The 10735-nt window shown below is 34.8% G+C and overlaps 1 protein-coding gene across 1 annotated transcript in view; it reads left to right on the forward strand.

Moving 5' to 3' along the window:
- Positions 1-10229, forward strand: part of LOC106684012 (phosphatidylcholine translocator ABCB4) — a gene marked incomplete in the record, with an annotated part of 90604 nt that extends 80375 nt beyond the window's left edge. Inside the window, 8 exon segments of the mRNA XM_067050266.1 lie at positions 6122-6322; positions 6411-6511; positions 6580-6720; positions 6879-7035; positions 7106-7300; positions 8822-9025; positions 9346-9492; positions 9633-10229. Coding sequence (XP_066906367.1) covers positions 6122-6322; positions 6411-6511; positions 6580-6720; positions 6879-7035; positions 7106-7300; positions 8822-9025; positions 9346-9492; positions 9633-9818 — 1332 coding nt within the window.
- Between the last annotated feature and the right edge of the window lie 506 nt (positions 10230-10735).

Consider the following 10735-nt stretch of genomic DNA (forward strand, 5'->3'; position numbering starts at 1 on the left):
CGGAGCACTAAAATTTGTCTTAGCATAGATTGAAAAATACCATCTGGACATAACTGCTATCCAGGAAATCCGGTGGATTGGTCAGGGCATTATTGAGAGGAAATGTCACTACTAGAGCTGCAGCAAAAGATCCCACGAATATAGTACAGGATTCATTATCAAGGGAAGATACCGACAACAAGTAATAGGGTTCAGAGCTGTAAGTCCTAGAATATGCGTGATAAGGATTCAAGGAACATTCTACAATTAGTCCATTCTAAGTGTACATGCCCCCGCGGAAGCCTCGGAAGATGTAGACAAAGAAGCCTTCTACGAACTCTTGGAGAGAACTGTGGATGCCTGCCCACAATATGATATGAAGAACATTTCAGGTGACTTCAATCCAAAGGTGGGTAAAGAATCAATATTATTTCACCCAACTATTGGTTGACACAGTCTACACGAGTCAAGCAATGACAATGGAGTAATTCTTATAAATTTTGCTGCTTCTCGTGACCTTAGAATTGGAAGTACCCTCTTTCTCCATAAGAGAATCCACAAAGAGACGTTGAAAGCACCTGTCAGGTCAACATTCAAGAAGTTGATGCGGTGGAAAATGATATAGACTCCATATGGCCTAAATACTCAGAGGCTAAATCAGACACAGCTTCTAAGGTACTTGGACTACCAGAGAAGGACTTGAGATCCCCATGGTTTGACGAGGAATGTGAGAAGGCAACAACCACGAAGAATGAAGGACACCAAACCATGATTCAGCAAGAGACGAAGAGGAATGTTGAAGTTTACAGGCAAAACATCTCCACCAGTATAAGAAAAGATAGTGGGAGAAAAGGGAATTGGAAAAGACTGAACTCCTTAGGGGACATAAACAGTATAGAGAGTTCTTCAAAGCAGTCAATAGGAATAGAAAACCTTTTGAAGCCAAATCCACCTACTGCCTGAATGAGGACGGAAAGCTGCTTACAAACATGGTGGTACAATGGTACAACATATACTCGCAGAGTGGAAGAGACATTTCTCCCAACTTTTCAACAAAGATCTGGAGGATGATGATGATAAGGATAATCTCCATGAAGATAACCCTAGTGATCAATGTATGGAACCACCTGATGAAGAGGAGATTTCGGATAAAGAAATAAGGCGCCGGTGCTGACGAATAGCCCGCAGAACTACTTAAATCTGGAGGAAGCAAGCTAATGAAAATACTCCAGAACATTGTCGTTCAGGTTTCGAGAGATGATATGATGTCCAATCCATAAAAAGGGTAATCGGATGGTCTGTGACAAATATAGAGGGATCTCCTTACTCTCTTGTGTATATAAATTGGTGCCCAACGTCCTCTTTCAGCGCCTACTCTCCTTTGCAGAAAAGAGCTTAGGTCCGTACCAGAGTAGTTTTCGGAAAGGACGATCCATAACTGACCAAATATTCGGCTTACGCATCATGCTTGAGAAAGGACGCGAATACGGGATTAAATCGCACCACCTATTTGTTGCCTTCAAAGCTGCATATGACAGCATTCATTGGGGACAGTTGTACAAGGGAATGAGAGATTTCAACATCCCTGAGAAGTTGATCAGAATGGTTAAACTAACCATGAGAGAGTTGAGATGCATGGCGCAGATTGGGGGAGCAAGATCTGATGAATTTGTCTCAGGAAGAGGACTAAAGCAGGGGGATGCATTAGCCTGCCTCCTCTTCGATTTAGCTCTTGAAAAGGCCATTAGAGAATCTGGAATTCAAGTGGGCGGAACAATATTCAGCAGAACAATACAGCTTCTTGCTTATGCTTATGACATTGACATTCCTGGACGCTCTTTCTAAGCTATCTCTGATGGATTTATGAAATTGGCTGAAGCAGCAAGAAAAATGGGGCTTGAAGTGAATATATATGGTCCCAGAGGAAATCCCCAGACCTGGTGAAGAAATCAGGATCGGAGAATATACTTTTGGAAAAGTCCCCCAGTTTGTGTATCTTGGATTGCTCATAACCCAACACAATGTTGTGGACTCCGAAATTAAATGAAGAGTCCTATGTGCCAACCGCCGTTATTATAGCCTCAGTTCCTGTTTTAGGAGCTGTGCCTTGTCTAAGGACACCAAGATTTATTTGTATAAAACAATTATTCGGCCAATTCTTCTGTATGGCTTGGTAACGTGGACTATCTCCAACACTGGTGAGCACAACTTAATGGTCTTGGAGAGGAAGATTCTCCGTAAAATATTTGGAGCTGTCAAGATTAACCAGATATTGAGAAGTTAAACAAACCAGGAACTCAAAGTTTTATGTAAGGAACCAGATGTTGTCCAGTTTGTGAGGCTCAGTAGATGGCTGAGAGTGATCTACCAAGGAAAATAGTGACTGAGGTACTACTTGGAGCAAGACGCAGAGGAAGACCATGCCTTCGAGATGGAGTGATGGTGTGAGTGGTGATTCCAGGATTATGATGGGAGTAAAGAACTGGATGGCGGCCGCACAAGATCGTGATGATTGGTGGAGGCTAATGCAGGAGGCCAGGACTTGACATTGAGTTGTGGAGCCGAATTAAAAAAAAAAAAAAAAAAAAATTGGCAGAAGCCGTGAGCTAAGCTATTTCGAAATTAAAAAAAAAGAACATTTCCCCCATTTATTTTATATTAAGGTATTATCGTAATTAATGTAAACCCTAAATACTCTATCTGTTCGGATGCATTTCTTTCTATAACTAAATCAAGGTGACATTGTTACAGTTTCTGCTGCTAACTATAAATTTTGTTAAACTACTAATTCATCAGCAAACCCAAACACAAATCTAACTTTTTAAACATTCATGTCATGACACCTCAATCAGGTTTACAAATTATTTAAAGTAAGTAAAAGGGAATTTGATAGTTTTTAAATTTTATTCTCATATTTTAAGTATAGTTTTGAAGATGACAAGGTAAAATAAAAAGATTAAATATTAAATAAAATGAGAATTTTTATTTTTAATTATATCTAATATTAAAGACTCTGAATCTCAGGGCGGTTTTCTAGGCAATCAAAACAGAACTTTTTTACCAATAACACTTTATTAACATCTACTTTTACAAATATACTTAAAATTCTATGTTTTACAACACTAACCAATTTAGACAATCTTCTTTTGATGATGGAAGGTTTTCTTTGTCTTCTTTCTCTAACAAACTAACGCTTGCTGTTAACAATCTTTCAGCATTGGTTAGCTTGCTTTTAGATTTAATACTACAAATAAACATATTGAAATGATACATAACATAAAACATATTAAGAATTATTTATATATAAAAAAATAACTATTTACTCATAAAAGAGGATATTACAACATATGCTTTGACAACTTATATGGAACCATACCAGTAGCTGTCATATTTAGTTTATTGGTGAACCATGGTTAATCAATGTCCATCTAAATCAAACTGCATCACAATTGGCAGTTAAAATTATTCCAATTTATACTAAAGTCAATGTGAATAACTAAAACTATCATTTCTTACTCAAAGGTAAGATTTCATCTTTTATATCTGTTTTCCATACCTTAGCTCTCAGAATGTCTTTCCAAAGGATCCTGCTGGATATGTAAAAAATCTAAAAATGGACATAAAAAATATGGTGCTAATAGAAATTGAGAAATTCCTACCTATAAATTATCTAATATATAAAAAGGAATATTGGTTTGTTCATACTTTATGCACAACCATACCGTTCATCCGATTGTCATAGGGCTTTTTGCTAAATTTTCAGGATCTTCCCTTGAAGATTATAGCCTGTTCTGATTTTTTTGGTAAAAAAAAGTTATTTACTCAGGGTTCAGTCCACGGGAGTATCATTTTTTATTTGTTATATTGCTGGAATGTATATTCATAATGACTAGAGGGGGGGCACCATATCCCACTATGATATTCACTTAACTCCAGCACCACCTAGCAAGTAAGGGGAGAATTAGAAGACAAGATGGCGAACACTGGACTGGTTGCGCGTTGTTGAGTTTGCAGCGAGTGTCTTCTTCTTTTTGGTACCCCGGCTAACTAGGTATGTCTGGCTAAGAAGTCAGCAACGAGTGTGGTAAACGGCGCAGTGCAGAGAATGGCGACCTTTTTCCGTGGAGGCCATCCATCAGGTGATCCATAACATACGGAGCGGAAAGCAAGTACTCGGTCACAAGTAAGAACTTTTCTACCAACACAAATGGCGACTCTCACCACATCATATTGACATCTAACCAACAGACTAATTTTTCTCCCATCTCAAAGTTCTTACTTACTTAACTAACATTATTGTATTCTTTTATGCCTCCCCCTTCCACAAGTTATTTCGTTTTATTTTAATATATTAGTTTTTCTCAAGAACACATACTCTCTAACTAAACCCTTTCTGATATCTTAAAATCTAGACTTGGATCTAATTCCTTTATAGCTTAAAATTTGAGAAAGGTCCAGACAAAATACTCAGAAAGTATACATTTTTTCATGGTTATAATATCCTAATCGATCTGTCTCTTCCTGAAGAATAAGCTGAAAATATTCCTGATTGTCTGAGGTAGAGTTACAGTTCTAGTTGCCGTGATGAAGCGGACGGACTAGAGCCGGGGAGAGACTCTTGTGAGAATCGATTGGCAATGAACTTCTCTAACTCAAGTAGAGTGTACGTACGCCACCAGTGCTAGGACTAGGCCTGGGAAGGAGGTGGATCTAAGATCAAAGAGTTTTTTTTTTTTTTTTGTTTCATATCCCCTTTATTCATAAAATAATTACAAAATATAAACATATGTACAATTCAGTATATATATATACAATTTGTAGACTTTTGCCCTTTTACTGGAGCTGCGCTCCATTCTAAGGGATGGCTCGATATAATACAAAATTTTTGAAATTCCACTGTTCAATTTGAAAATATGTGAGGTGCTGGGGCGCACTTCAATATTTTGACTTTTCACTAAATCTAAAAACACTAAAACTGAAAATTTTGTCACTGTCACTTTTGCTGGGTTAAAGTTGTGAAGGTCTCGGGTGTAAATCCTGCCATCGGACTGGTGGAGGTGCTGGTGTCAGTGCCTGGAAGAGTGGATTGGTCAAAAATTGGAGAGAGTCAAAGAACTTGACGTGCCTCCGACCAATGAACTCTGTCACTGTGGGCAGTTCTAGGAGTTGATGCAGTTCCGGGGGCTTCTTCCTCTTCCACGATGTTGTGCGGACCATCCTCCGCAGCATGGTGTCCCGAAACGGAGGTGTCGCTGCGTGCCTTCGGAGAGGTAGGTGAAGAGTGGTGACCCGTAGAGGAGCGCCGGCCTCAGAATACTTTTGTGTATCTGCAGTTTAAGCCGCAGAGAGAGCGCTGGTGATGTGAGGAGGTGGTTGAGTCTGCAAGACCGCCTTCTTACAGTTTTAGTTTTCTGGTAGATGTGGGTGGAGAATTTAAGATGACGGTCCAGCTTCACTCCTAGGTAGACTGATCAAAGAGGGGGATTTAGAGCCCCTTTATTTATAGGCCTAGTCCATGCGGCTGTGACCAAGAAGCGGTCGGTACATGTCTGCTTGAGATAGGTTCGTGCATTGTTTTAGTATCATTTATTAATCATTCTATTGACATTGCTAAGTGTTATATACAGAAATTATTAATATATAAAAATTACAATAAGTTTTCCAAAGTAAAGCAATATGTAAATTTGAGAACTTTGGTGAGGCTCGAGGTGCAGCTCTCTGGTGAGTTGTGGTCCAACCGCTTGCTCCCTGTTGCTACAAAGTTAATTCTATTTTTTGGATTTTTCGAAAAAAAAAAATCAAAAGTGCATGTAATCGATTAAGGCAAAATTTGTATTTAAGGGTTTCTTGGTGTGCTAAAAAATATTTTATGACAATTAAATAGGTCAGTCAACATGTTGGATAAATAGATTATCTCAATGGATAAAAAAAATCTACTAAATCGCAAATTTTATAACAAAATCAATATTAACGATCATGCAGTGAAGTTAGCTGTTACCATTTATGTTACTATAGTTACAGTCTTACCACTTCATCTATATATTAATTGCAATATTAATTAAGAATTATGAACAGCCTAGACTATTTGGTGTTGATTATGACTTCTCTAAATTATGTTATTTATATCAAGATAACTGTACAGGTGACAGGAGAAAGGGGAGCTCAAATTATCATTTTCTTCCTTTCGTTATTGTTCTCCATCTGCTATTCATTCCTCATCAGTACAAGTGTAACACTTGTAAATTTACCAATTTACTTTGTCTTCATAATCAGCAACTGTTTAAGGATTAGGTCAAGAGATGCTGATGCACGGTCTGCCTCTCTGGCTACCAGAGCGACCAAGGTAAAAAAAAAACAATAATGGCTGCTTTTTATAATTTGAGATGGTTAAATACTAATGATAATTTTTTTGATACCAATCATTTCATTAGGTAGCAAATGAATATGTTCAAGATGTCAAAACAATCCAAGTGCTTAACTGCCAACAATATGTAATAAACCAGTATCTGGATATGCTTGTATCTTCTAAGAAGTATGTTTTTTTTCCCTCCTTTAAAATACCAAAGTATTTACTACCTATAAAATACAAATTTTATTTAGAGAAGCCATTGGAAGCATTATTTTGTATGCAGTTGTGTATGGTCTCGCTAGGACATTGATGCGAATGCCGATTGGTGTAACATTTATTTATTCAGCCAATGATGTTGCGAATGGTTATGTCCGAGGAACATCACTCATTGGGTAATAATGAACATGAATTAAAAAAAAAAAAAAAAACTCTTGTCCTATTAGGCTATATATTTTTTTAAATTTATTCAAAAATTTTATATGGGCAATGAGTTGGGTTTTATAATGTTTATTAATGAGTTTTGTTGGTTAAAGAGTATATTTTTGTCTAGCCTTGTGACTTCTCTAAGCTTGGCAGCTATATTGGCAGGACCTGCTTTGGTCTTGACACAGCAATTTCCTGCAGCCAGGCAGGCTATTCAGCAACTCTACAGAATTGTCTACACTAAAACATTCCTCAATACATTGACTGATCAAGGAATCAAACCGGTATGTTTGATTCTATTAAAACTACCTAAATAACTTCTGAGTGAATATCCGAAATTTATATAAATTTTAGGAAATAACTGGGAACATTGTCTTCCAAGATGTGACATTCTCTTATCCAACCAGAGAAAAAGTACAAGTTCTCAAGAAGCTGAATCTTAAGATTGAAGCAGGAAAGACGGTAGCTCTTGTAGGAGAATCTGGCTGTGGCAAAACAACTATCATCTCACTTCTAGAGAGGTTCTATCTTCCTAATGCAGGAAAAATAGTGAGTTTGATCACTTTAAAAGAATTATTCAAATATTATGATGAGTTAATAGTTGACCATGGATAATACATGAGGGAAGATGGTTGCAGTTGTGGTGAAGTACACAAATAAGTAGCAAGTAATAAGTGCCAACGTTTCAGCCACAATTTCAGGCCATCAAGGTATCGGGAGGAAAGTTCCAACAACAAAACAAATATTGTTCCCAAAATAAAATTTCATCTATTTTACCCACTCTCTAAACTCTGGTACCCAGAGCGAATATTCCAATTGCTTCATCCTAGTTCTTAATTCACTCTTAATGTAAAATATCCCCTTTGTACATCTAAAATGAGTTCACCTGTAGGGAAGGGAGCACCCCTCCCATCCATAACAAACCGTTCCTACCGGGAACAAAGTCTACAACAAAACATTTTTATTAACAAACGTTATTATTATAATTTTCCATTATTTTTTTTTTTCATTTTATATTTTACAACCTTCAGGAAAGGAAATCCAGTTGGTGTGGACCAAAATTGCGGGCTGGCGGGACCCACAGGCAAACTCAACTTAGATGTACAATATTTCCCTGATTCTGACACTGGTGCATACAAATACATCATTAATGATGAAATTTTATTTTAAAAAAAACTAACATAACTTTTATTCATGAAAAAATATGACATATAAATTGAAGATAAAATTATTAATCTCGAATACAAAATTTATTAAAGTGAATTTTAAATTAAAAAAAAAAAATATTTCCAAATTATTTAACTTTACGTTTTCAGAAATTCAAGAAATTATTCAAAGTGATTGATTGAATTGGGAGAAATTATATACTATTTCTTAACATTAAATACAAAATAATTTTAATACATAAATTTAAATTTAACATATTTGATAGAGCAATAATAAACATTTCTCATACCTCATATTATATAAATATGTAAACATATCTTATGAGTTATGTTATGCCTTATAATTTAAAATTATAAATGTTTTCAATACAATAAAGGTAGGCAGGGTCTTGGAGAAAAACCAAGAGCTTTAGAGCAAATTTTTCTGGGCTTGTGAGATACGTTTATAATTATTTATAATTTATTGAACAAAAACATGATGTAAGAATATTATTATTATATGTAACATAAAACTTTCTATATTAATATAAAAATAAAACTTGTCCGGACGAGCCCTAAGGCTGCAATTCAGCTATCACTTCCTCTTATCGGGTCTGATTATTGTTAGTAATAAATAATCAGGAAATTAGTGAGTAATTTTTAAATAATTATCTCATAAATGTGGATCTTTTTAAAGGTAATTGGATTCCACAATTCTGGCCAAATACACTTGCCTTAAAGGTGGGTCCATGTTTGGGTTGAACATTCATCAGACTAAAAAATACTGTATAATTAATTTTAAAATATTTGTATAGTTAAAATATACTGAATGATTTCCTGATATATATAATGTATATACCATAAACAATACAGTTAATAACTACTATCATATATAATTTTAATATTTTGTTATTTAATTTCTCAGTTGATTGACGGTAACAGCATCGATGACATAAATGTGAGATATTTAAGAAGCCAAATGGGTCTCGTTTCACAAGAGCCAGTTTTATTTGATATGACAATAAAGGAAAATATCCTTTATGGCTTAGAAGAAGAAGTTACAATGGATAAGATCATCGAAGCTGCAAAAATAGCAAATATTCATAACTTTATAATGAAGCTTCCTCAGGTATTTTACTTTTTTTTTGTTTCTCCTACACTTTAAAAACAAAGAATGAAAAAAATAAATACAATATTTTCAACTAGGTGTAATTTTTTCCCTGTAAATGTTCCATAGGTTTATTATTTGTTAATAAAATATCAAGACAAATCATAAGACTGTTATCAGATAAGAGAAAAATGGGACAGTCTGGCTTATAATAAAGTCTGAATCACTTATCTTGCTAGTTTCTTTTAGTTACTGACTTTAGAATGGTTTAATATTTAAGAACATCTTGTTTATTCTATTCCCATCCTTGTTTCTAAAAATATAAATATATATGAATTTAGGCTTATGAAACTTCAGTTGGTGAAAGGGGTTCAAAGTTATCAGGAGGACAGAAACAGAGAATCGTAATTGCTAGAGCTGTCCTCAGGAATCCGAAGATTATGCTTCTCGACGAAGCTACTTCTTCATTAGATTCTGAAACTGAGAAGGTACATTAATATATAACACTATCAGTAATTGATTCAGGAATGACCTATAAAACATAAATTACAACCAAAATAAAATCCATTACAATCTTTATTTAATTTGAATTTTTCTGTTTATCCTATTTCTTTTTTCTACTTTGTAGGATGTGCAGGAAGCTTTGGAGAATGCTTCTGTTGGTAGGACAAATATTGTTATAGCACACAGACTGTCAACAATTCGTAAAGCAGACAAGATAGTTGTTCTCCAGTCTGGAGAAGTGATAGAGGAAGGGAACCATGAACAGTTGATGGAGAAGAGAGGCCACTATTTCAACCTCATTAGTAGATAATTTATCATCTGAATCAAAAGGAATCACATTGTATATAATTTAGTTGCACATAATGTAAATATTGTATTTCCTTATGCTAATCCCTTAAACTGGTATAACTCATTCTCTTCTTGTGATACAGTGTTTTTTTTTCTCTCAAATACAAATAAGGAGAAATATATTCACACAGATTGGACTCGGCTCGACTTGCTGGCAGATATTAAAATAAGTACATATTTAAAAAATATATAAATAAATAACTTCTATTGCTTTTGTGATAAAAATGTAAAATTATATATTATTTAGTGCTAAATAATTATTCAGTGAAATATTAATAATATTTATTAATAAAATTATTATCTTAATTGATTGTATCCATATTTTCCACCTGTGGTAAAGTATGCCCAATAACATCATTGGTATAATATTGCATCATTATTTTTACCTTTCAGTTTTCTTTCCTTAACCTGTGATACTTCCTAGGTACAAACAACCCCAACAATAGGAGTATATATGATTTAAAAAAAAAATGTTATAATAAAAATAATGCATCATTCTAGAGTAGTGGTTTCTAACCTTTTGTGTTGTTGGAACTCTTTTGGTGCTAATAGGAAAATTGAGGAACCCTTTTGGTAGAAATAGGTGTATAGCCAAATCCTTACATTATCATTTGATAAAAACAGTGTCAGGTACAGTCTTTTCAGCAAAATCTACAAGTACCTCAACACCTCTTGACAAACTACAGCAAATTCGCGTGTGGATGATTTATTCGGATTATAAACTTAAGGGAACATCATTTATTGTAGAGTGAATCGCTAAAATATGAGCCCTAATAATGTAGAAAATAAGTTTTATTATTTTGGTAGACTCCTCAACTATTTTTCTCAACACCCTTATCACCAAATTATTAATGTTGCTATGAACCTTATTCACCGATC

This window comes from Halyomorpha halys, unplaced genomic scaffold (genome assembly GCF_000696795.3).
Source record: "Halyomorpha halys isolate HHAL.00 unplaced genomic scaffold, Hhal_1.1 Scaffold534.1, whole genome shotgun sequence".
NCBI lineage: Eukaryota > Metazoa > Arthropoda > Insecta > Hemiptera > Pentatomidae > Halyomorpha > Halyomorpha halys.